The following is a 25,477-nucleotide window of genomic DNA, read 5'->3' on the forward strand; positions in this document are numbered from 1 at the left end:
TGGCGGTGTGGCGCGTGGTCGGTGATGGCGAGGCTGGTGTCCGGGAGGAGAGGCCAGGGTAGAGGCAGAGACGGGGGGAAGAAAACGGTTTTGTGGAAGGGACACATTTACTTTGCAACTCGAGTTTATGGAGGTGAGTGTATATGATAAGTGTTTCTGAGAGATGTGGAAACAGGGCAGCATCCCTGTCGCTGTTAAAGGAAGATGGAGCGGGGACGGTGGGAGGGGTCGGCGTGGGAGGGGTCGGCGGAGGCCCACCTGCTGCCCGCTGTGCCTTCCAGCTCTGCGTCATGAGTCTCTGCAGCAGCAGCTACAGCGAGTGGGGGCTGCAACTTCTCACCGACATGCTGGCCCTGCGGAGCAGCTCCTACTGGCTGGTGAGAACGGAGCTTCTGGAGACCGTGGCAGAGATCGACTTCAGGTGAGTGAGTCGGGCTCGTTGGGTCGGCGAACCACAGCCGCTCCCAAGTCTGGACAGGCGTTGGAAGACCCGGTCCCCTGGTGCCAGTAGTGACGCTTATCAAGTGACCCGTGTCAGCATCGGAGTGGTTTGCACGGCTGCCGCTGCCCATCTCCTCTTTGACTTTGCCCCCTTCCTGGAATGTTTACGTACAGGCAGAGGAGTGGGGTTTTCCAGTAGTCTTAGTCATCTAGGTGTTCTGGGTGGTGTGAATAAAAGAGCTCGAACTTCTAAGACAGTGAAGCTTGTGTCACTTGTGCTTGTTTAAACGAGTGTACTTAGCACTGTACTGAACTTAGCTGATGTGTATTGTGTTGCAGTTAAAAATAACTTCTGATGCCTTGCAGTTTTCATTTTCTAAGAGTAAATTTTCTTTCCAGATGATTTCTCTCCATGCTTTCTTTTAGACGGGAAATGGTCCTTTACTGTCCGGGAATATTGTGCTTTTAAGCCGCCATTTATAGAGTGCTTGTTGCGTGCCAGGCTGGGCTAGGTGACCTCTGTGGGTTACCTTCTCTCAACCTCACAACATCTCCATGAAGTCGGGGTTGCTTTCACCTACGCCTCACAGACAGGACCCTGAGCGGGGCGGGTGGGGACCTTCCGGTCTTGGGGAGGCGCCAGAGTCTCAGCCCCCCCCCCACAGTCTGCCCCTCTGAGCTGATTCTGTAGGGCACTTGGGTCTTTCAAAATAACAGCTGCTCATATCCATTTTGAAGGAAAATAGTTTCCTGAGCAGTGTCTGACTGAGTCTGGAGTCAGGAGAGCAGTGTAAATTCCACTTGTTTGGAAAACATGAGTCTTTCTGCTGTTTTAAGCAAGGCTGCCTCAGAGCCTTCCCTGGCTCTTGGTTAATGTGCTGGAACCGGCCGTCTTCCTTGCTCTGTCAGTCGTGCAGGCCATCAGCGGGTGTTTGTTCAGTAACTAAATTGTTTCATTGTGAAATATGTTCTTTTGTGTTAGGTTGGTGAGCTTTTTGGAGGCAAAAGCAGAAAACCTACACAGAAGGGCCCATCATTATACAGGGGTAAGCCCTTCATTTTTGTGAGGCCGTGATTTAACTTCCAGGAAGTGCACTTTCCTAGTGGAGTAGAATGTCTTGGAATGCATTCTGTCCTAGATTTATTTCACATGAAGTATTTATTGACATCATGAAAGTTGTGATTGTATGCGTGACTTTAGGACTGGTGATGTTGAGTTCTTCCTCACTGGCTTTCCAAAGTATCTGACCTAAAACTTAGTTAATATATCTGTTTTTATTATCCTTCTTTCCAAAGCTTTTAAAACTGCAAGAACGAGTGCTCAATAACATTGTCATCTATTTGCTTGGGGATGAAGACCCCAGGGTGCGCCACGTTGCTGCAGCTTCGTTAACGAGGTACTTACCAAGTATTTTATCTCTTTTCACTTTCTTGGTTAAAGTACTAAATGATATGAGAATGGGAAGAGAGGGGAAAATTCAGAGGACATGGGGCAGTATTCCTAAATCTTTTGAGCTCTGCACAGTCAGCTACTCTCAAACTATCAAAAAAGGTATTTTTCACTACCTTAAGGGTCTAAAATGGAAATTTAAACAACAAAGCACTAGCTTCATATTATAAAAGTAATGCACTTTCATGGCCAGAATTTTGAAATACGGAGACTAGCACTGGAAAAATCACCTTCGGTTCTACCATTGGAGATAACCACTGTTAACATTTTTTCCTGTATATCCTGTGTACAAGTTTCTTTTTCAAAATTGGGACAAAATGTACATGCAGTTCTGTTATCTGATAATTTCCACATAATATATTATTAGCATCTTCCTGTTGGAAATGCTCTTCTAAAAAAGAAATTTTAACTGGCATTGTTGTCTGGGGCGGCACCCTCTATTCAAATATATTCATATTTCCGTACTGAAGTGCATGACGTTTCATATAGTGTGAGATAAATAAAGCCTGTAAATACTGTTTAAAAAGTTTTTTAGTTAGTGGCCACTTTTTCACTATGTAGTTGTGATAAATTTTTATATAAATATTATTTGGTTGGATATTAAATCTTTATTGATTTAAATAATGAATAATGGTTCAGTGACTGTTGTTATACATAAATGTTTATGTGTAATTTTTTTTCTTAGAATTAATTCCTGGAAGTTGAGTTACTAGGCCAGGCAAGCTTTCTGATTTTCCCTAGTAGCTTTATTGAGGTATAATTTTATCTCTCTAAAATTTACTCATTTTAAGTGTACAGTTAAATGAGTTTTGGTAAATTTACAGAGTTGTGCAACCTTCACCACAATCCAATTTTAGAACATTTCCATCATCTCAAAAAGATCTTTTGTGCCCATTTGCAGTAATTCCCAATTCCCACCTGGCCACAGGCAACCACTAATCTGTTTCCTGACTTTAAGAGGTTTGCCTTTTCTACATGTTCTATATAAATGAGGTCACATAATAAACAGATGGGACTTTGGCGTCTGGCTTCTTTTGCCTAGTTTTTGAGATTTGTCCATGCTACGTGGTGTGTGTGTTCCTTTCATTGTTGAATAGTATTCTGTTACATAGATAATACTCTGTTTTATTTATACCTTCACCAGGTGGTATTATTATTTTCACTTTTTGACTACTATGAATCATGCTTTTCATTTCTCATGGGTAGATACCTAGAAGTGGATTTTTATGGGTTTTGGTACTTATTGTGAAATTACTGTCCAGAAACAGATCAGTTTATGCTCCCACTCCCAGAATAGGATTGTGCCTGATTCTTCTCACCAAAACAGTATTTCAAAAGAAGTTAAATATGTGTCAGTTGTTCAGGCACTCATTGGTATTTCCTATTAAAGTAACTTCTATCTTGTTTTAAAAGTAATGTTTACTGAACAAAATTTAGGAAAAATGTAAAGGAGGAAATAAAAATCTTTGTAATCAAACTGCTCAAAAGAAAACCAGTTACATTTCGGTGGATATTCTTTCGGTTTTCAATGCGGTCATTTGCATTTCTTTGATTACTTGTGAGGTGTACCTTTTCATGGATTTAACTGGATTTATATAACTTACTTGATCAAAGATCTTGGGTCTTTACCATTTTCTGTGAATGATAGTAGTTTATTAAACCTTAGGAAAAAATTATACTTACGACCAGGTCTTCATGGAGGAAAGAGACTTTAAGTAAAGACACTGGGTTTGCAAACTAATGTGATAAAACAGTTGACTGTTTCTAAAAGTTATGGGCCCGTCTGTAGGCGTGTGAGTGCTCACACAGGGCGTGTGCCGAGCGCTGATTGCAGGGAGGCGCCCATGTGCCCCCTGCATTGTGCCTCTGAGTTCACTTTGGATTTGTGAGGGACCTCAGCTGGAGCTCTGCACCTGGGAGTGTGTGGGACGGTTTTGCAGACAAAATTGCAGAAGAGAGTAAGGGACAGCCCCTGGCATTCAGATCTGCCCTGTACTCAGTGCTTCCTGTGCACCTTGGCTTCACGCACTTGTTGACGCTGATCAAGATGGTTAGAAAGAGAACTTTCAAGGTTTTTTAAATCAAAGCATTTAATTATGTGTAGAGAGATGTATGTAACTGTATGACAGACAGGAAGAGAGTCCAGCGCCTGGTCTTTTCAGAGCGGGTGTGTGGGGGATTAGCCCTGCGATCGGAGCCTCTGCTCTTAATTCCCCTGACGAAGGAAGTGTCTTTGGGTAGCCGGAGGGAGGGGATCACAGGTGGGTTTCAGGTACTTTCTAAGGAAAATAAACCTTGCTTTTATGTCAGGCTTGTCCCGAAGCTGTTTTATAAGTGCGACCAAGGACAGGCTGACGCAGTCGTGGCCATGGCGAGAGGTCAAAGCAGCGTTCACCTGAAGCCTCTCATGCACGAGGCGCAGCCTCCGTCTCACTTCTCCGCCAGCACCATAACCAGGTACCCCTGCTAGCCGAGGAAAGCGTGCCCTGGGCTCACTCTAAAGCCTCGTGTTTTCTAGAGAAAACGCTTGGAATAGGCGCTCCTCCCTTGATGGGGCGCTTCTCTTTTTCAGGGTCTACCACCCCGCCTCTTTATTTAAGCTCTGCTGCAGCCACACAGCAGTGACCTCGTAAATCGTATGATCGTTTGTTATGAGCCACATACCGACAGCTGTATTTTTCTCTAGGGCTCTAATGCTATGTCTTCTCTAAAAATTTGTCCTTAAAATTTTCACTATATTTGTGTTACCTATGAAGAGTATAGTTACATCATGACATTAATGTTTAGGTGAGCAGGTTGTTAAAGAGTGTCAGTGTTATTTAGGGTTATCGCTAGTTCAGTGATGTGCAGTTATTATTATTCACATTTTTTTGTGAGAGTCTTTTATATACAATTTCAAATGGTTGTACACAGCCCATTCTTTTCTGTGTCTTTTAGACTAGAAGACTAACATAGACTGTGTTTTTTATTGTTGAGGACAGGACACTGAGGGAAACAAAAGTGAATCAACGCTAATCCTACCTGGGCTTCATTTATGTAGTTGGGGAATTAGAATTCGTATGTAACTACAAGGAGGGACTGAAATTGACACGTGCCAGGAATGGAGTATGGAAAAGTGGCAGTACTGTAGTGGGAAAGGACTTTCTTTTGTCCAGAATCAGGAGTAGATTCATGAAGGATTTCTTTTAACTTAAAGCTTGAAAAATGGGCAGCTTTGGACACGTAGAGAGATTGCAGGCAAGGCTGTGTCGAAGAGAGCATTGCTCCAGTGCTGTGGTGTTGGGAACTGGAGGAGGAGAGGGGTGATCGCAGCCATTTTCCTAGAATAATGACCACCTTTATTCCCAGTCTTTCTTTAACTTAAAAGTCAAGACTGCTTTAACCTCTTGTAGCCTTTAATCTTAAAATTTTAAGTGCCATTTGAATTTTGAAAATGTCATAAGCTTCAGTGGTAGATGGTAAGTCTCCACGTCTCTTTCTCATTAGAATATATAGAGGCTATAACCTACTACCAAGCATAACAGACGTCACTATGGAGAATAACCTTTCGAGAGTCATTGCAGCAGTTTCTCATGAGCTAATCACATCAACCACGAGGGCGCTCACAGTAAGACTCTTTTGGTTGGTCTTAATGAGGTTACTTTTCAGTAGTTTGTGTGGTCAGTTCTTAACGGTAGGATGCTTGTATTAGAGCTCTTATATGTGCGGCTTACTAAGAAATTGTGCTTCTGTGAATAAAACCTGGGTTTATTCCAATGGGAATGGAAACAACTTTTTTTTTTCTGAACATTAAATATGTTCATTGTAAAAAAATTCAGCCAGGGGAACTCCCCAGCGGTCCGGTGGTTAGGAATTGGCGCTTTCACTGCCGCGGGCCTGGGTTCAGTCCCTGGCTGGGAACTAAGATCCCACAAGCCGCGCGTCGCGGCCAAAAAATTAAAATCAGTCAATCAATCAATCAGCCAGTCTAGGAAGACATAACAAAGAAAAGAAAAACTACCATAATCTGAATTGGTAGTATATCAGAAGTTTAAAATATCTCTAGACTAATTGACTCAGTGACTTTATAATACATACGAAGCGGAAAAAAATCAGAAATGCCAACAAAGATTTTTGTGTAATGTGACTATCTGTATCATTCTTTGTGATGCTGAAATTGTAAAAGAACCATAATGTCCAAGAGTCCAAAACTGATTAAGTTCTGATTATAACTAAATTCTGTATAGATGGTGATATGTTTATTATGCACTTATTAACATGGTGCTTTGGAGGGTTTTGAACAATCTGTAGAGTGGCCATCTGGATTATAATGAGTGAAAACAGGCGCAGTACAAAGCTGTGCATGCCTGCGCCCAGACAGGCCTTGCTTATGAGAAATGATGTTCACGTTAAACACATTTCTTACATACTTAAGAAAATGATGGGCAGAAAAGTTCCAAAATAAATTTTAGGATTATGAATGATTATGCTTTTTAAGATATTCACAAATTTTCTAAAATGAACAAGTCTAACTTCCATAATCAGAAAAAAAGAATGTTACACGAAAGTAGTGCCAATTTGCTGATTACCAGGTTAAATCTTGTCATTTATTTTATGTGACAGAAGGAATGCTTTCATGTTGTGAAAACTCAGGCAGTTATGATTAGACTATCTTGATAAGGATATAAGTGCCTTTCAAACTTAAATATTGTTTGGGCTGTCTGCAGTTTGGTCTTCCCTTGATTTGTTCAAAATATCATAAACATTATTTGTATTTATTGTGGCCTACGTATGTCAGACAGTGTTCTAGGCTTGGGATGTAAAAACTAAGAGGATCCCTGCCCTTGTGGTTCTTTCAGTCTGGTTAGGAAGATGGACATTAATCTGCTGGAGCAGATGGGGTGGGGTGAGCTGGGGTAGGAAGGGCATTCCTGGTGGGGGCGGGGAGCACGATGGTTAAAGTTGGAGCCAGAGGAGGTGCATCACTCCTGGCCTCTCCTCACTGGGATATAATCGACCCTCCTTAAACCTGTATCTCAGTTGTCCAGCTCTATCTTCTAAGGTGTGAACTTGTATCATGGGAGGACAGATGTCCTATCGTTAGATACAGATCGCAATTTTGTTTTCATTGTTCGTACTCGTTATAAAGGGAAAAAGGAGGTTCAATTTAACAAACTTTTTTGGTGTTTGAGTGTGATTTTCTCATTCCTTTCTTCTTTAGTTTGGATGCTGTGAAGCTCTGTGTCTTCTTTCAACTGCCTTTCCAGTTTGCATTTGGAGTTTAGGTTGGCATTGTGGGTATGTATTTTCCTCGGCGCATGGCTGTCTACAGTTATGTGATACAAACGTAGTTATATGGATCCCTTTCTTTCTTTCTTTTTAAGTCTCACCTTAACAGTTTCACCTTTTGGAAAAATACCCATTGGAATATTTGCTTCTGCCCTGTTAGTTGTGTGGGAAGCTAGAGAAGGAGCTATTGGGAAATACTGAATTACTTTTAATTCTAATGGACGTCAGATGCTCACTCTTAAGCATTTTGGAGGATCTGAGGGTATGATCTGCAGGTTAATTTAAGGGAATTTGCATATGCTGGCAAAAGACTTTTCTAATTGGCTTGATTCTCTCCAAAATTATTCACTATTCACTATGTATTAAAAACTTAGAAACATTTTTCATTTGAAATCAAATGTGAGCTATGGTGCAAAATCTTGTAATCAATTACAAGAGTAATTTAGGAACTATTACATTTATATTAGCAGTTCTCATTTAAAAATGATTTTCTTCCAGTAGATGGCCCTCATAGCATCTGTGAAATAATTCTGAGTCCTCTACAGCATTAAGGAGTAAGCTTTTGTTATGTATACTGGTAACTGAGACAAATTTAGTAACTCACCGTCACATTTGGAAGGAAATCTGCAGATTTCTTGTGTGTGTCAGCGTATGGCCAACTAACTTTGCTTGAAGTAGGTGCGTCCTCTGGTCCTGGGTGATGGCTTTCCTGTGTCGTAGATGCAGCATTAGACCTGACTTCAGAGCAACTCTGGTGTTGGGGTAAACGTGCTAAGTCAGTCGAAAGAGAGTTAAAAGTTATCAGAGTAACCAGTTCCAGTACTTCCAGTCAGATCTGCTACCTGATTTCCTGTCTCGGATGACTTTCATGGGACTGTGGTTACAAGAAAGATGCTAGTTCACAGTAGTAAAATCGCTTTGTGAGCTGGCATGAAATGAACAGTGATGTGCCTTCCTTTTGGTTCATAAGAGAAAGCAAGGCTGTTATCTTAAAATTTTTCTGTAATTCGATCTTGCAAACGTCTGCTTTCAGAGTGCCCCCGCTGAGCGCCTCTGATGAGTCTAGAAAGAGCTGTACTGTGGGCATGGTCACGATGATCCTGACCCTGCTTTCATCAGCCTGGTTCCCACTGGATCTCTCAGCCCATCAAGATGCTTTGATTTTAGCCGGGAACTTGCTTGCAGGTATTGGTACTGAGTTGAAAGAGGGATTCTAGGTCTTTAACTTTTGATTTCCTTTTGGGGGGTGGCGGCGGTGAGCGCATGGAGGAAAAGTATTGAGGTCATTGCCAGGGATGGCTTGTTCCTTTAGTCAGAATTTCAGACATTACCGATAGGCATAAATGTGCACTGCAGGCAGCTATCCTGTGCCGAGTATTTTAAAGCAGCCCTGTCCCGATCTAGCCCCTCAGTTAGCTATAGGTAAACTCATTTCTAATTTCATTTTAGCGGGCACCCTGTGCAGGTACTGTCTCAGGCACGGGGCCCATGAGAAAGTATGGTGTGTGGGCTCCGTTCTCAAGTTGAATGTAGGTTTGTAGCGACGCACGTCAACAGAAGTTCAGTGGCCGCACGGAGCGGCTGTAATCACTCTGTCGGGGATTAGGACAGGAAGCGACATTTATGGGCTGGCAGGAGAGGGAACACCAGACGGGGCACAGCACACGTGGAGGCATGCAGACGTGAGAGATTGTGTGACGTTTGAGTGCTAAGTAATTTTGGATATTGTGTGAGGGCGAGGACGACGATGGAGAATGTGGCTGGTGAAGGATCCGTCTCCGTTAATGAGGACTTAGTCTGTTTGCTCTGGGAGGTCATTGAAGAGCCTCATGAAAGGGAGTAGCAATCTGGGTAGTATTTTAGGAAGATCACTCGGCTGACGTGAATGTGGATTGGAGGAGAAGTTAGGGAAACCCATACTTAAGGCAAGATCAAGAGAGTCTGAACAAGATAATGGCTGTGGGTTGTGTGGGAAGAGACCCATTAAAAGAGAGTGAAGGGGGCAGAGTCAGCACATCTGGATCACCAGTTGAACTTCAGTTGTAAAGATCAGGAGGGGCACTGTCACGTCCTGGGTGGATATGTGATGGCGGCCTTCATGGAGGTTGGGGACACAGATTCGGGGGGAGATGTCGGTTTCCTGTGGAACCTGAGGCATCAGTGGGCCCCCAGGTGGAGGTGTCCAGCAGACTCTCGACGTAGACGGGTCTGAAGGACTTACGCCTTGGCCCCATGCTGTGGAGCTGGGGAGGTAACGTGTGTGCCCGTGTCACAGCCAGTGCCCCCAGGTCTCTGAGGAGTCCGTGGGCCTCCGAAGAAGAGGCCGGCCCCGCAGCCACCAGGCAGGAAGAGGTGTGGCCGGCTCTGGGTGACCGGACCCTGGTGCCCATGGTGGAGCAGCTCTTCTCCCACCTGCTGAAGGTGGTCAACATCTGTGCACACGTTCTGGATGATGTGGCTCCTGGACCAGCAATAAAGGTAACTCCGTGCTTGGGCAGCTGTTTTCAGCTGGTCCAGATGGCTCCTTGGGCCTCCAGGCATGCCTCTGTTTATTCATCTGTCCCTTCCTTATCCTCTTTTGCTTTAAATAAACAAAATTGCTCATATCGTGACACTAGATTTAACACCTAGATGTGCTCATCCAACTTATAGCCCATTTGGTATCGTCTGTCATTTACTATCACCTGTGAGAGGGAAATACCTGGCTTTATTCTTGGGCTTTCAGCGTTGGCCGAGAAAGCTCAGCATTGAAGCCGGTCTCTCCCGAAATGTTTTGCTTTTCTTTGAAGTACAGTTCAGTGAAAACTATTCACACAGTGAATTTAAGACGGCTCAGTTCACTTGTAATTGTATCTGATGGTTCACTCTCTCTCCTGTCTCTTCCACCTTGACAACTCAGGTTCTCCTCTAGCTGCCAGTTTGGTCCCCCTGCTGCTACAAGCTTCTCTCAAGTCCTTTCTCCCAGCTTAACCCCTGAATTAGTGAACTGCTTCTCTGACACTGGCCTTCTTTGCAAAACCTCTCGGGCCCTGGACTCAGTCCACGGCTTCGGCCGTCGATTCTTTAACCCCTGCTGGCCTGATTTCTGCCAGTTCCCCATAGCAACGCTCCCTGCCAAGACCCGCCTTTGACTCTCGTGGGCGCTTCGCAGACCCTGTCTCACCTCCCCTCTGCATCTCCCAGGACCACCTCTCCTGTACTGAGGCATTCTCTCTGGTTGGCTTCCGAATCCTCTGACCCCCTTCTACTGCCTGGGTACTTCCTAGTTTAGTCTTCTTCCCACCATCCGTGCTTTCCGGGGCTCTGTTCTCAGTCGACCCCCCTCCATATTCTCCGGCCCAGGGCTGTCCAGCACAGCTCTCTCTGTAAGGATGGAAACGTTCCATCTACACCAGCCGGGACAGTAGCCACCAACCACATGTGGCAACCGAGCACGTGAAATGTGGCCAAGGCAGCTGAGGAACTGAACTTCTAATTTTGTTTAATTGTCATTAAATTTGAGTAGCCACCTGTAGATCGTGGCTCTAGCGTGGGACCGGGCAGCTCAGTGCAGTCAGGTCTACTCTCAGGTCTTCAATATCTAAGCGGGGCAGACCCCAGACCTGTCTTCGGAGTCCAGTGTGGCCAGCTGCCACGGGTCACCTCTACTTGAGCGATCCGTAGAAATCTCATTCGGTCCAAATCTGGACATCTTGGTCTCCTCCCCAGCCGGTGCTTCTCCCCGTCTCTCACTCCATATTTTTCAAGCTAGAATATGGGAGTCATCACAGCTCTTCATCTTGCTCACCAAATTCTTTGTTTTCTCTCCTAAGTATCTTGCAGAAAGCCCATATATGTGTATGTATACACGCATATACATTTACACACATCCATACACGCACATGTGCACACTTTTCTCTGTGCTCACTGCCGCTGTTCTGCTCCAAGCTGATGTAGTGTCTCCTTTGCACCACTGCGGTGGCCTCGCTGAAACAGCATTATTAACATATCACACAGTTACGGTGCCATTCACACACCGTGCACCTCACCCATGTGAAGTGTATGACTCTGTTCTAGTGCACCCAGAGTTATTTGGCCATCACTACGATCCACTGTAGAACCCCCAAAGGAGCGCTGTACCATTTGGCTCTCACCCCCCAGCCCTGCCACGTCCCCAGCTCCAGGCAGCCACTGAGCTGCTTTCTGTTTCTGTACGTCTGCCTGTTCTGGACATTGCATGTCAGCGCAGCTACACAGCTGGCGTCCTTTGTGACTGGCTCCTTTCGCGTAGCGTGTTTTCCAGGTGCAGCGGCTTCTTTCCCGGTCTCTCTAGCCCTTCCCTGTCAGCCACTGTGCCCTTTGTGCAGACAAGGCTCCGAGGTGTAGGGTGGCCTCTCTCAGATCGCGGAGGGGGTGAGCAGCAGAGCTGAGGTGCCGGCGCCACTGCCTCCTGCCGTGTGGGGCTGGGGCGTTCTGTACTGTCCTGTGTATGCAGAGTGTGGGCTTTGTGGAGGGTCCGGGTTTGTTGCCTCCTGCCTCTGCTTCTTGTTAGCTGTGACCTTGAATAAGTCACTTCATCATCGCTGAGCCTATTTCCTCATTTGAAAACGGAGTTCAGAGCGTTGCTCTGTACCCTGTTTCACGCCCTGGCTCCCAGAGAGAGCCCCATTGCTTGCTATTGGAGGTGGCATGCCGGGGCTCCGGGGGCCTCCTGAGACCCCGCCTGACTGCCTGAGGGCTCCTCCGTCTCTGAGCGTTCATGGTGCTCCCGTTAGGAAGTGCTGGGTCAGTTCCCACCACGTGCAGTTGTTGTGTGGGCTAAAGTGGATGGTACGTGTACGGAGTCTGGGCTTCATAAATGTGGATTCAAAGAAGAGAAATGGATGGCACGGGCGAATGGTAGAAGCACATACCATGGTTTTCAGTCCTGTGTTGGTGACACTTCCTTCACAGTTTGTTTTCTATTTTAGGCAGCCTTGCCATCTCTAACAAACCCGCCTTCTCTGAGTCCAATCCGACGGAAGGGAAAAGAGAAGGAACCCGGAGAGCAGGTGTCTGTACCCGTGAGTCCCAAGAAAGGCGGTGAGGCCAGTCCAGGTGTGAGGCCACGGCGGGGGAGTGGGAGGGGGCGGGCTTGGGGGCGCCTGTCTGTATTACAGTGGTTTAGGACTAAAGCTTACGTTCATGTCAAGGTTAATATTACAGCTTGGTAGTTTTTGGAAACAAAATACATAGCAATGAAGCCAGAGAAATGGTTTCCCCAGGTGTGGTTTCAGGTATTGAATATTACTTGCTGAGTGTACACAGACCACATTTTGGTCTTACGCACGTCTGAATGTTGCTTGCCAATGTGGGGTCCCAGCCGTCTGCAGGCGTCTGGCCCACAGCAGGGCGCTGTACCCCGTGCTTCCCATGCTGTGCCTCCCCGCTTCTCCTCTTCTCACTGACTGATTTTCAGTAAGGGAGGGGGTGTAGACGGCTAGGAATAGAGCGGGGTGACATCGTTGATTCTGATGTGTGGAGAATTCTGAAATAGGAAATGGAAATTTTACCTGTGGAAGGGCTGAGGGAGAAGTAAAGTGGGGATAAAATCATCTGAGTGAGACGAACCTGAGAAATTGACACACACTTGGAGGGGAAAGTCTTGGAATAGAAGGGGCCAGAGTGACCATGTGACTCTGCCTATGACGTATGTGGTCCGTGCCGCTCTTGGTGGGCACAGAGCAGAGGCGACCAGACGCCTGTCTGCTTGTGCTGCCACCAAGTCCGTTCACATGCCACCTCACAGTGCCGGGGCCGGACATGATTCTCCCGTTCATTTTGCTTATAAAGCGTTTATGTTAAGCATTTTATTAATTTTAAAACTTTATTTAATTTTTTGGCTGCACCACACGGCTTGTGGGATCTTAAGTTCCCCGACCAGGGATTGAACCTAGGCCCCAGCAGTGAAAGCATCAAGTCCTAACCACTGGACCGCCAGGGAATTCCCTATGTCAAGCTTTTTTTTTTTTTTTTAAGTGTTCTGAAAATGCTTATTCATTCAGTTCAGCAGTAAAGCATTTTAAAAGAAACTATTTTCTAAGTATTGATGACGATACCAGTGGAAGATTTACCAGCTAAAAAGCTTCAGAACTTTATAAATGCAAAGTTATCAGTATGTGACTGATCATCTTTCTGATGCATTAAATAAACTAAGGACCCCAGATCAGAAATCTTTAAGATCTTACACGGTGCTTGGCATTTAATATTTACTATCAGCTCAGTGATAGTGTGTGTGCCCTGACAGACTTCAGAGCGTGTTCACATCACCCCTGTTTGACTGCTTACAGGGCTCATGACCTAAGTCGACCAGAGGTCGACCCCATCGTGCCCCTGGGAGCCTTGTGCTCCGAGAGGTTTTGAGATTGACTGAAGGTCACGTCAGTCGTTCCTCTGACTCACAAACAGGCAGCCAGGCCAAACCAAACACATAATAGCATCACACTGCTCTTCTTCTTTTTTTCTTTCTATTTTATTTTGTCATCTTATGGGCGGTACTTAGAGTCTACTTATGTTCATTAGTCAATTTCTTGTTACTGTGAATTAATCAAAAAGTCAGGAAAAATTTGAATTTTATCCTACTAGAATACAATAAAAATAATTATTACTAGCAGTCTTTTTAAACTTGGTGTGTGTTTCCTTTTGATCTAAAAGTTTATTTTGTGTGGTGTGTTTAAAGCCTCTCGACCATCTGAAACCTCAGGGCCTGTTGCAGCAACCAAGTCCTCGTCACTGGGGAGTTTCTATCACCTTCCTTCTTACCTTAAATTGCACGATGTCCTGAAAGCTACACACGCAAACTACAAGGTACTGCTTCTTTTGTAAAAATACACTCATTCACACATTTCAGAGGATTGTCGATGTTTTTCTTAAGATTGTAGCTTATAGACATACATATATAAGTAAGTAAGTTAGACCTTTGGGATATGAGTTGCAATTAGCTTTTTCAGCTCTGTCTTTCAGCTTTGTTTACGGTAGCTTCCATCATTACAAAAGTTTAGGATTTTCATTGGGAAAGTGTTGTCTTTATGATTTATCGATGCCGTGTCTGGGCGTCCCAAGATCGCCCACGTTCAGAGATCCGCTAGAAGGTCTTGTGGGACTGAGCATGTGGTTGTACTTACAGCGAGGGTTCCTCACGGCAGGGCGGGGAGGACACACAGCCAGCCCCTGAGGGGAAGGATGCCGGCAGAGTCTGGAGCAACCTCTGCCCCCCCATGAGGGCCACTCGGAGGACCCCACCCGCCCCCGCCCTCAACTAAAGTGCAGCCGCGTGCTGGTTACAGAGGCTCCCTCTGCCTTCACAAACCAAAATTCACTCACAGAGGAGAGCAGGGGTCCAGCATCAACACATTGTTTGATAAAGCAGTCCAGGCACAGTGAGCCACCCTTAGTGCTCAGGGCGAGTCTGACGTCAGTCTAGGGAACTGTTTACTGGCTGAGTTCCCAGGCACCCCCGAGGGCCAACCTTGCAAGCAGCTTTCTGGAAGGATAGCGGTCTGGTCTGTTGTTTCTCTTGCACAGGTATGTTTCTTCCTTAGGACTTTCTCATTCTGAGATGATTATTATTATTATATTTTATTTATTTATCTTTTTGGCTGCGCCACGTGGCTTGAGGGATCTCAGTTCCCTGACCAGGGATTGAATCCCGGCCACAGCAGTGAAAGCCCAGAATCCTAACCAGTAGGCCACCAGGGAACTCCCCTTATTCTAAGATTATTAAGGAAAATCTCCCATGGTTTCATTTAGGGCTTTTCATTGTTTTCTTCCATTCAGTTTTTTGTGTGTTTAGACTATTCTGTCTGCAATTTGTTAGATATGAAGTATGCATCTAACAGGTTTTTTTTCCAGCTGCCTAACCAGTTGCCCCTACAGTTTCCCAAATAGTCCATTTTCTGGCACTAATGGGTTTTGAAATACTACCTTTGTCACATACTAAATTCTCGTAGTTCTATATTTCCATTTACTCCTTTATTATATCAGTCTGTCCATCTGTTCGTCCATTAGAAGCACACTTCCTGATTATTGTAGCTTCATAATGTATTTTTGAGGAGATCAGTTACCCCATTTTACTTTAGAATTTCCCTGGATATTCTTATTTATTTTTGCATATGGACATGAGAATAAACTTATCTAATTCCAAAGAAAGTTGAGAGTTTTTCCATTGGGATTGTGTTAAATTTGTAGATTAACTTGGGGAGAACTGATATCTTACATGCTAAGCCTGCCCGTCCAGAGTGTGAGATGCTTTTTTTTGTGTTGGAAACTTCCTGTTTCCTCAGAAAGGCACATCAGAAGCACATGAAATTTAAAGAATTTTAAAAGTAATTTTAAAAGATACTTCACATAGATCTTGCACGTTTTTTCATAAATGTGACCCGTAGTCATCCTTCTTTTTATTACTAATAGATGCATCTCAATTTTTTAAAAACCATTTACAAACTTTATCTGGTTTGTTTTCTGAAGGATATAGATAATTTTTAAAGATAAAAGATTTGGAGGCTCTCTTTAGCCGGATGTTTCTCATGTCAAGCTCTAAAGTAGAGGAGGGTATGTTTAAAATCCCACACAGAGAAGATGTTTCCTTTCCACCTGTTCTCAGTGTACGTCATCTTCAGTTCTGGGGGACCCCCCGCCCATGTTCTCTGCAGCATCCCTCCATCCTCTCCTCCCTCTCCATCGTCTCCCTTCCTGAATGCCCTGGACTCCAAGGTGGACCCCTTTACTTTTGGCCTCCCTGGAGTCTCGGAGCGCCGCCTGCTGGTTGAGTTGCTGTGCGCAGACTGTATGTGTGTGTTTGGAGCGGCTGGCGTGTCCTGAGATCTTCCATCACTGCCTCCTCACCTCCTCTGCTGCCCCACAGGGTGTCCTGCTGTCCCGCTCTCCATTGTTCGCTTGACCCTTGGGCTCCCCCCTGCGTTATTTCCCAGTCTCCAAGTCCTTCTTCAGCTCTCCTCGGAGCCCTTTGACCCCAGTTCTCACATCTGTTCGCTATTCAGGAAAGGCCTTCCCTGCTCTCTCCCCGACCCCCAATCAACGTCCTTGCCTGCTGGAGGTGAACCCCTGCCCTCCTGCTTTCCCTGGGACCTGGCGTCGTGCAGTCGCCTGTCCCTGGGTCGTTGGGGGTCTCGCTCCTGGGTTTTTCCTTCCTTCCTTGGCCTGTTGTGAACACCCTCAGGTTGATGTGACGGTGGTCACAGTGTTGAGATCCACTTACATGTTCATTTTCTGTGTCTGTCTCTCACCTGCTTTCCTCTCCCTTTGCCCAGAAAGTGTCTCCTCTTTCATCAGGGGTGGTTAGATTTTATTTCAGTGAGCAAATTCCTATCTACTTATTGTAGTGTTTTTGTAGGATTTTTGCCGGTTTTTATTTTCACAGTCAATGCCTCCCCCTCCCCCTTGTTCTTACATATTATATCTTTGGCCCTGAACCTTCTCTCAGTCTGTTAAATGGGGGAAATTGCTACATAATTTAATTCAGTTGGGTCCTTTAGGATCTTAACTTAATACCTCTTAAGACTAATTTAATATTTTGTTGTAGCCAGACTGAAAGGTTGTGTCTGAATTTGATAATGATTTCCCCCAGGGATCTTAATGGGTGGAAGAGGACATGTGTTTTATATTTTTTGATATGCTGCTTATCAGGCACTGGTTATGATGGGCATTAAACATTCTTTTTCTCATTATGATAGAAGGTTAGGAATTATTTCTTTCAGTAGCGTCACCATACGTTGGAAGACGCCTTTGAAAACAGTGTTTATATAGCGATCGGGAAGAGTAAGTTCCTTTCCAAGGCATTTCCCAGTGCTAAAAACAAGCAAACAAACAGAACCCCCCCCCACCATCCCCCCATGGTGAGTGTCACGCTGCCTAGGGAACACACCACAGCAGACAGTGTGCGTCTGTGTTAGGTGACCGGGATGCTGCCAGCAATCATGTGTGCCTTCTCTCCCACCACTTCCCCAAGGTCACCTTGGATCTTCAGAGCAACACCGAAAAGTTTGGGGCTTTTCTACGCTCTGCCTTGGATGTTCTCTCTCAGATTCTAGAGTTGGCAACACTGCAGGACATCGGGAAGGTTTGTGTTTCCTTTCTTCTCGCTGAGCTGTAGCTGGCACGCTTGAAGTGTACCCTGGGCCGAGTGCCTCCAGGGCGAAACCCCACCATCCCGGCACATTCACAAAGTGGGGAGAAGGTTCTGCAGTCTGGGCACTTGAGTCTGATTCTTGTCTTAGCCTGAAGTTGCCGGGGGCGGGGTTCTATTTGTATCCTGTTTTCACTTTTTGCTGTAAATTAGCTCAGAGCCAGATGAATTAAAAAATTGGTGGGTTTAAAACTGTTGACAGAGTCCTTTACTTTATTTGACCTTCGCACGTGGCAAGGTCAGAGCAGTCTCTGGGGTGTGGCTTGTTCCTCTGGTGCCTCAGGAAGCAGCAGAGCTGTGCTTGAGGCTCACGGACTTCGGTTCCAAGCCCAGTAACCTCCCTGCACCACCCACATGTTGAGGGGACATGTTCAAGCACACGGGAGAGTTAAGAGGTCGTGTGGTGAGTGCCTGTGTTGTGTCCACGACCAGATCCAGCAGTTACTGTTTTGTCCACTTGCTCTGCTGTGTTTGGATCCACCTGTCCAGCTACCGGGGCATCTTAGTTTCTAATGAATTTCAAAGTGAGTTACCAATAGCCCTCCTTAAACATGTGTCTCTTAGAAGTGGAATACAGTGAAGTTCCTTTGTTTTCATTTCTCTCCATCTTTTTTTTTTTTTTTTTTTTTTTGTGGTATGTGGGCCTCTCACTGTTGTGGCCTCTCCCATTGGGGAGCACAGGCTCCGGACGCGCAGGCTCAGTGGCCATGGCTCATGGTCCCAGCCGCTCCGCAGCATGTGGGATCTTCCCAGACCGGGGCACGAACCCATGTTCCCTGCATCGGCAGGCGGACTCTCAACCACTGCGCCACCAGGGAAGCCCCATTTCTCTCCATCTTCTTCTCGATATGCATAAAGCTTACCTGGCTTTAATCATTGTACACATTGTCTTCTGTTTCTCCTCACTGTCCCTTTTACTTTTTCCACATGTCAACTCAGTGGGTCGGAGCAGTGCTTAGTCCAGGGCTAATTCTTCCACCACCGAGGCAAGGCCTCCCTGGTTCTAGCTGGCGCCCCATAAACCCGGTTAGGGAGAGCAGTCACTGTTCCAGCCCTGTGTGAGTTCGGAGCGCTGCGCCCTCTGACGACCCTTCCTTACGCACATGTTGAGCGGCTCCCAGGGCCTCCCCCGGTCTACAGAGTCCTCTCTGGGAGCTCTCTCTTCTTTGGAGCCCTCACTGTTCCCGCTTCCCCAGACTCTCAGCTCCTCCTCGACTCGGGGTGTCCCCTGAGCTCTGCTCTGTCCCTCGCCCTTGTGCCACCACCCAGGAGCTCTCTGAGGGCAGTGAGCGGGGCAGTCATAGGGCTGACTTGCTGGTTTCCCATTTCTCAGGGATGCCTGTCCTCCAGTGCCTCCTGGTCACTGTCTTGGAACTGTGGTTTCATATATTCATATATTGGGTTTTTTGGCTTGTTTGGCTATAGGGTAAATCTGGTTCCTCTTACTGCGTATTGGCCAGGAGTGGAAGTCTCCCTTCGTCATGTTGTGTGTTAATATCCATGCCCGGGACTTGTTTCCTTGAAGGCCACTAACAGCAGCATCCTCTTCTCACCTGTTTTCAGCGCCTGTAACTCAGTTTCTGTTGCACACGGAGCGTTTCATACGTGTTTGTTAAGAGACGTGGTTCTTTGTTAGGCAACTTGTGATGTGAAGGCTCTGGTTGTAATTCTTCCGGTTCGCACTTCTTAGTTGCCTGCTATGAGCTAGTGAAAACAAGGTGACATGGAACAAACTCAACCCTGCAGAGTATAGCCTTGGATATCTAGTCCAATAGGAATAAGTCAGAATCTTAAAAATACATGGTCCTGAGTATTTGAAATCAACAGAAATCTGTTGCTTTTTAGTGCAGGAAATATACCAAACAAATGGAGTGAGAGGCCTTTGCAATGTAGTTGGTCTGATAGAAGCAGTGTCTGGGGACCAGGTGGGCAGTGAGGGGGGAGCTGCTGATGCTGGTGCCTGGACCGTTCATGTCTTCAGGGACCTTGGATACCATGGACCTCATTTCTGAGGCTGGTAAAAACAGTTTGTGAGAACAGTCGTTTGAAGGCAGTCATTTTGGTCATTTTTGCAGGTTGCTGTCGGACACAGGACCTTCTGCTAAAGGGAAATGTCTAGGGCTTTTTGTGGTAAATCACACTTGATGTAGTATGTGCTACGTTCAGCTGAACCTCTGCAGGGGCCCCACAGATGCAGGGCTTTCACCCTTTGTAGACTCTGAGCTCCTGCCCTGACAACAGGGCTGGATGCCGAGGGCACAGCAGATCCTTGATGCACAGCTTCTGGATGAGTGAGAGAAAGAATGTATAAATGCGTGAAGGGAAGGGTGAGACGCGGCTGCTCAGATTTCCATGCTTTTTACTGACTTTCTCTGCTGGCAGTACGCGAAAAGCTTCTTCTGACTGTCCTGTGATGTTTACTGTTGTACACAATTTAAACGGAAGCCGTCCAGTGGCCTGCTCTCCGTGCAGAATTCACCACAACAAGTATCTGTGAATTGCTTACTTTAATGTCTTGCTGCCTGTCCTTTGCAGTGTGTCGAAGAGATCCTGGGGTACCTGAAATCCTGCTTCAGTCGAGAACCAGTGATGGCAACTGTTTGTGTCCAGCAGGTCAGAAAGCAGTTTCTTTTAAGCCCTTCACCCCGGCACGCTGATGTAATGCTGCCCGTCGTTCAGAAGGTGGTGCTGGTGGCGCGTCCGGCAGCCCCACCTGTCCCGCCTTTGCTCACTCCGCTGTTCTCCGGCCAAGAGGGCTGCTCCTCCCTCATGGTCCAGGAGGAGGACGCTCGCCCCCATGGGGGCAGAGGATCTCAGAAGCTGTGCTGGCCTCTTGTCACTTAGCTGGTGTCCTGGTATCCCTCCACTGTCCTGTGCAATCTGAAGTTTTGCTAACATACCCAGTTATATATAGGTGGATTTGATATTTGCGTGGGAGATTCTGTGTTACTTCAGATGTTGATGGCTTCAATTCTTCCACTCTAGCTGTTGAAGACTCTCTTTGGGACAAACTTGGCTTCCCAGTTTGATGGCTTATCTTCCAACCCCAGCAAGTCTCAAGGCCGTGCTCAGCGCCTTGGCTCTTCCAGCGTGAGGCCGGGCTTGTACCACTACTGCTTCATGGCTCCGTACACCCACTTCACCCAGGCCTTAGCCGACGCCAGCCTAAGGAACATGGTGCAGGCAGAACAGGACCACGACACCTCAGGGTAACCTTCTGATAGTCTCCTGTGTTCAGAGAACTCTAGAAAATGTGGTTGCTGCAAGGATGCTGAAGGCATGGCCCTGCCTGGATCCAGAGAAGCATGTGGTCCAGTGGGTGAGATTGCGGGCGCCTCAGTGTCTCGGCAGGGCTGGGCTGGGGGAGAGGAGTGCTGAGCGGGCTTCCCGGGAAGCGCACTCACTGCTGATTCGTCAGCCAGCCAGAAAGGGGACACGCTATTCCCCAGGGCACATGACGACATTTCCCTTTAGAGTAAGTTCCTGTGTGTTGGTGGCGCTTTGGGGGCCTGTAACTCAGGTGGCTCAGTAGTGCTAGTGTGTAGAGGGCATAGGTATTATTACTCTCTGTTTTGTAACTTTATGGCTAAAAGTCTATTTTCACGCAAATTTATAGTTGTTTATGGTGCCTGGAATTACAGTAGTTGTTTCTTAAATTACCATCAATTATTAGTGCATATTTGAGTTACTACTCTGTAGTAACAATAGAATTCCTGGTTTTTCTTTATATAGATGTAGTGATAAAACAGCTATAGTTAAAATACTAGAGTATTTTAGGAAAATGTCCACGTTTTGGGCTTTAATTGGTCATGTACTTACTATTTTTCCAAGTCTCAGGAATAAGATTCTTTAAATACTTTGTCTAATAATATGGGGTATAAATAAAACAAGCAAGTGTCTGATTACTGTCATTTAATATTGTGTTTCTTAAAAAGAAAAGGGTATAATTGATGTAAAGAAATTTTTTCCCAAGGAAATAAGTGGTATCTTCTAGATCCCTGAATCTTTCAAATGACCATCACCTCTCTGGCCCCACTACACACGGGCTGAGTGGTGAGTTTCCTGTAGCAGAGGAAAGCGCTGTCTCGGGTAGCCTGCTGCAGGTGACAAGGTCTGATGGCTGTCAGTCAGCTGTAAACTCTGTTTCACCTGATTATCTTCACTGAAGGAAGAGCTTGATGCCGCTACACTGAGTGGCTGTTATAGTTCTTTCTGACTCTAAAACGCTCTGATTTTGTGAATTTGAATTAGTTTGACCTGGAGTATAGCTGGATACATAGGAGAGTATTCAAGGGTATTCTTTGCTCTCCTTTCTTTCTGCCTGGCAGGTGGTTTGACGTACTCCAGAAAGTGTCTACCCAATTGAAGACAAACCTCACCAGCGTCGCAAAGAACCGCGCGGACAAGGTAACTGGGAGCCGGCAGGTGCACGCTGGGCACGTTGCAGGTTGGGGCCTCCAAGCTGCCTGCAGTGGAAGACTCACTTACGGATTCTTGCTTTCTCTTTTTTTTCGTAGAATGCTATTCATAATCACATTCGTTTATTTGAGCCTCTTGTTATAAAAGCTTTAAAACAGTACACGACAACAACCTCTGTGCAGTTACAGAAGCAGGTTTTGGATTTGCTGGCGCAGCTGGTTCAGTTACGGGTTAACTACTGCCTTCTGGATTCAGATCAGGTTCGTCGCTTTTATCTTTCGTCTACTGCACCTGTTCATAAGTTAATAAAAATGAACTTGGAAAGACGCTGAAGTCTACCTTAAAGAAGTGCGCTGTTTTTTCCCCCACCAGCGGCTGCGTCTCATCTGTCTCACCCACTGGTTGACACGGAAGGCCTGGCGTGCGCAGGCCTCAGCAAGCGTTGCACCCTCGCCCAAGCTCTCCAGGCTGGGCTCAGCCTTTACAAATCTGCCCGCGGCTCTTCCCGGCCTCTCACCCTCCCCCACTCCACGGTTAATCCGAACTTACATTGTCGTTGAGATTTACTGCTGGGGGGACATTTCTGCAGAATCCAGAGTCTTATTTTAGACAGCTTATCAAGGAAGATCAGTTTCAAGCGATCTAAAGTTAGCTCACCTATTTGAAAGGGAATGTGATCTGTTGGGCAGTGGCTGGCCCCCGGCCCCTGGGTCCCCGCGTGGCGGCTGTCTGGGCCGGCCCTGAGTGTCTGTGCTTGCTTCCACCAGGTGAGACCTCCCTGCCACGGGTACGACTCTGGAAAGCTGTGTCATTTTGTGATGCGAATTCTCTTAAAGCAAGCGTCATGCCAGCCAAGTTCACTGCAAAGAAAGTTGCCTTTAGGTCGTCAAAATGTGACTGTCATGGTTGGGCTGTGGTTTGGTGCTACTTTCCTATGAGACAGGAAATACTGCAGTTCTCCATTCCCTCCTAGACACCACGGTATCTGCGGTGTAGCACTGTCGTTGAGGTATGCCTGCGTATCAGATGGGGACTTCAGAAAGATAGAAGAAAGCAACAAAAATCACTCCGTTTTGGAGAAGGGCTCTGTGTGGCATGACCGAAGAGAGAATTTGATAAAGGCCTGTCTGACCAGTGTACGGTTGAGTGGGCAGCTGTGCTCTTTCTCTGTCCACTGACGGCAGCCCCAGCAGAGACTGGTCTCTAACCACCCACCGGCCACGCACCTTGAGAAACTCACCAGGAGAAGCGAGCAAACACATTCAGGACGCTGGTTTCCCCACGGGTGGTGTTGGGGGGTCACCTGATGAGAGCGGGCTTGGGGCGGGGGCTCTGTTTTGACCCAGCATTTTCATTGTCCCACCCTCTGCTCTGGTTCTCCGAGGAAAATCGTCCAAAGAGCCGTTTCCTTCCTTGGGGACGACGCTCACTGCGGGACGGTTCCCGGGCTCTGACGCAGGGGCTTGGGTGGAGAGAAGCCCTCATCTGAAGTGGGGGGCAGCCGTGGCCGAGAGGGAGGCAGGCGCGGGCATGTGAGGGGAGCCTGGGAAGGTGGGGCCTCCCTGGGCTTCCCCCTCGCCTGCTGCTCCAGGGGAGAGCAGAGCCCGGGCTGGCTGCACTCAGAGGACACGGGCCGCCTTTCTCGGTGTTCCCCCTTCTGACTCGTCGTGGGAGGAAACTGATTCTCTCAGGTGGTGGTCGGTCTCTGCTGGGGCTGCCGTCAGTGGACAGAGAAAGAACACAGCTCCCCACTCGGCCGTACCCTGGTCAGACAGGCCTTTATCAAATTCTGTCTTTAGTCATTCTACACAGAGCCCTTCTCCAAAACAGTGATTTTTGTTGCTTTCTTCTCTGTTTCTAAAGTCCCCACCTGATACGTAAGCGTCGAGAGAGAATTCCGTGCTGTGTTCGTCTCTGCGCACGTGCACGGGTGGTCCGATGTGCGGGCCTCGCCGCGAGCCCAGCACTTTCTGCCTCTTACTTGGAGGCGTTAGGTTTTCTTGCCATGGGCGCTCTCTCCCCACGTTTGTTCCGATTTGTTTCTGTCACTCAGCGCCCTTTCCCCCCAATTCTTAGGGTTCAGTACCTTGACAGTTTTTATGGACAAGGATAGAAAACTATCAATAGAACAGGCAAGTGATTTAACTCAGTTCAGATAGTGATTTACTGAGCACCTGCTGTGTGTCTGTTCACACCCGGGGGCGAGGAGGAAACTGGAGATGAGCTCCATGCTTCGGGTTGGAGAGTGAATTTGGGCACTTGGAATGTGACGCGGAACTGACTGTAAGCCAGCCGTGAGGTCCTGCCTCTGCTTCTCAAGGCCACCCTCCCCTCCGCACCCCTCGGTACCCAGCTCCTTTGAATGTTGGGGGCGCTGGGGGAGAAGTTGGACTCACTTGGGCATCTTTATTCCTAAGCCAGTTTCAGGAAATCCGTGCTGTGCGGCTTGCCGTGAGCTGGAGCGCACGAGGCCTGCTGCTGTGCCTTGTGGGTGCTGCCTGGGGCTCCTGGAATTCATCATCTGTTTCTCCCAACAGGTTTCACCTCAGTGTTCAGTAAATGTGTTTAGAGGGATTTCTGGAAGTGTCTTGAAATTATCTAGTCTGACAGTAGAATACGTTGGAGTCCTTGTGCACAAACAAATTTACTGTCAGGAAACTTGTTAAAGGTTTATACAAATGAGTATGAAGAAAAATAACCTAGTTTGCACATTTTAATTATTGATGTAAAAATTTTATATTTCTGCCTGTAGGTGTTTATTGGATTTGTGCTGAAGCAGTTTGAATACATTGAAGTAGGCCAGTTCAGGTAATAGCGTTTTGTTATTTTAGATTGCTTGTCCTTGTTACGTGATTACATGGAATTTTATGTTATGTTATGTTATCTGCCGCACTGCACAGCACACGGGATCTCAGTTCCCTCGACCAGGGATCAAACCCGTGCTCCCTGCAGTGGAAGCACGGAGTCTTAACCACTGGACCGCCAGGGAACTCCCTACATGTAGGATGAGCATTTATCTTAAAAGGGTTGTTAGGCATTTTTGCTAAGCATTACTTTTAATGGAAATCTGATTAACATGCTGTGGATTTTTGTTTCTAATAAAAATTCATGAATAAGCATCTCAAGACATGTTGAGAAGTAGTTCTGCATCTGATAATCACGTGTTGTCAGTTTTCATTTCATATTTCAAAGCATTTAATTATAATAGTTTTCTAAATGAACTCTCATTTGATAGAGCACTAATTTTTCTAATCTTAGAGAAGACAGTTTTCGGATATAGTTGTCTTTAATAAAGGTAATTATTATGCACTGTACTTATATTAATTGCAGTTTTTCTTTGCTAGACTGTAAGGTTTGAATACTTCCTCTTATAAGTATAATTATAGAAAATTAAAATTGTTCAGTTTCTGAACTAACTGGTAAGTAGTTAGGGAAACATAGTGCAGAGGGAAGTGTTCTGAGAGTCCCCTGGGTCTGGAGGCATAGTTTCTTGTTCTCGACCATGTGATTCGAGGCAGGTTACTTTTTCTCCTTTGGGTGTCAGTTACTTTTTCTCCTGTTGGGCGCCTTCTCCAGGCCCTCACTTAGCCCAGGTGCCCCAGAAGACGTGCTGGCCCCACCCCGAGCCGGGAACACGGGAGGACGTCAGCTGGACTAAACTGGGTCCCGAGGGTCCTTTAGCTCAGCGCCCACTCATCCCTCCTCGCGCTCTCCCGTTTTCTCACATGTGCTCTCTC

General features: G+C 46.5%; 1 protein-coding gene across 8 annotated transcripts in view; it reads left to right on the plus strand.

The window, feature by feature from the left end:
* HTT (huntingtin) overlaps positions 1–25,477 on the plus strand; it is a 198,393-nt gene that overhangs the window by 116,318 nt on the left and 56,598 nt on the right. For 7 of the 8 annotated variants that reach the window (XM_079919305.1, XM_079919304.1, XM_079919306.1 and 4 more), the window contains 16 exons: positions 282–421; positions 1,424–1,487; positions 1,738–1,838; positions 4,202–4,348; positions 5,378–5,498; positions 7,092–7,168; positions 8,193–8,344; positions 9,435–9,637; positions 12,109–12,235; positions 13,857–13,984; positions 17,145–17,255; positions 19,857–19,934; positions 20,307–20,530; positions 21,650–21,728; positions 21,839–22,000; positions 24,493–24,548. In XM_079919305.1, the coding sequence (XP_079775431.1) occupies positions 282–421; positions 1,424–1,487; positions 1,738–1,838; positions 4,202–4,348; positions 5,378–5,498; positions 7,092–7,168; positions 8,193–8,344; positions 9,435–9,637; positions 12,109–12,235; positions 13,857–13,984; positions 17,145–17,255; positions 19,857–19,934; positions 20,307–20,530; positions 21,650–21,728; positions 21,839–22,000; positions 24,493–24,548 (1,970 nt within the window). The remainder of the gene's footprint in view (positions 1–281; positions 422–1,423; positions 1,488–1,737; positions 1,839–4,201; positions 4,349–5,377; positions 5,499–7,091; positions 7,169–8,192; positions 8,345–9,434; positions 9,638–12,108; positions 12,236–13,856; positions 13,985–17,144; positions 17,256–19,856; positions 19,935–20,306; positions 20,531–21,649; positions 21,729–21,838; positions 22,001–24,492; positions 24,549–25,477) is intronic. The other variant, XM_079919303.1, reaches the window with a different exon arrangement.

The sequence above is a fragment of the Stenella coeruleoalba genome (genome assembly GCF_951394435.1).
Source record: "Stenella coeruleoalba genome assembly, chromosome: 4".
Taxonomy (NCBI): Eukaryota; Metazoa; Chordata; class Mammalia; order Artiodactyla; family Delphinidae; genus Stenella; species Stenella coeruleoalba.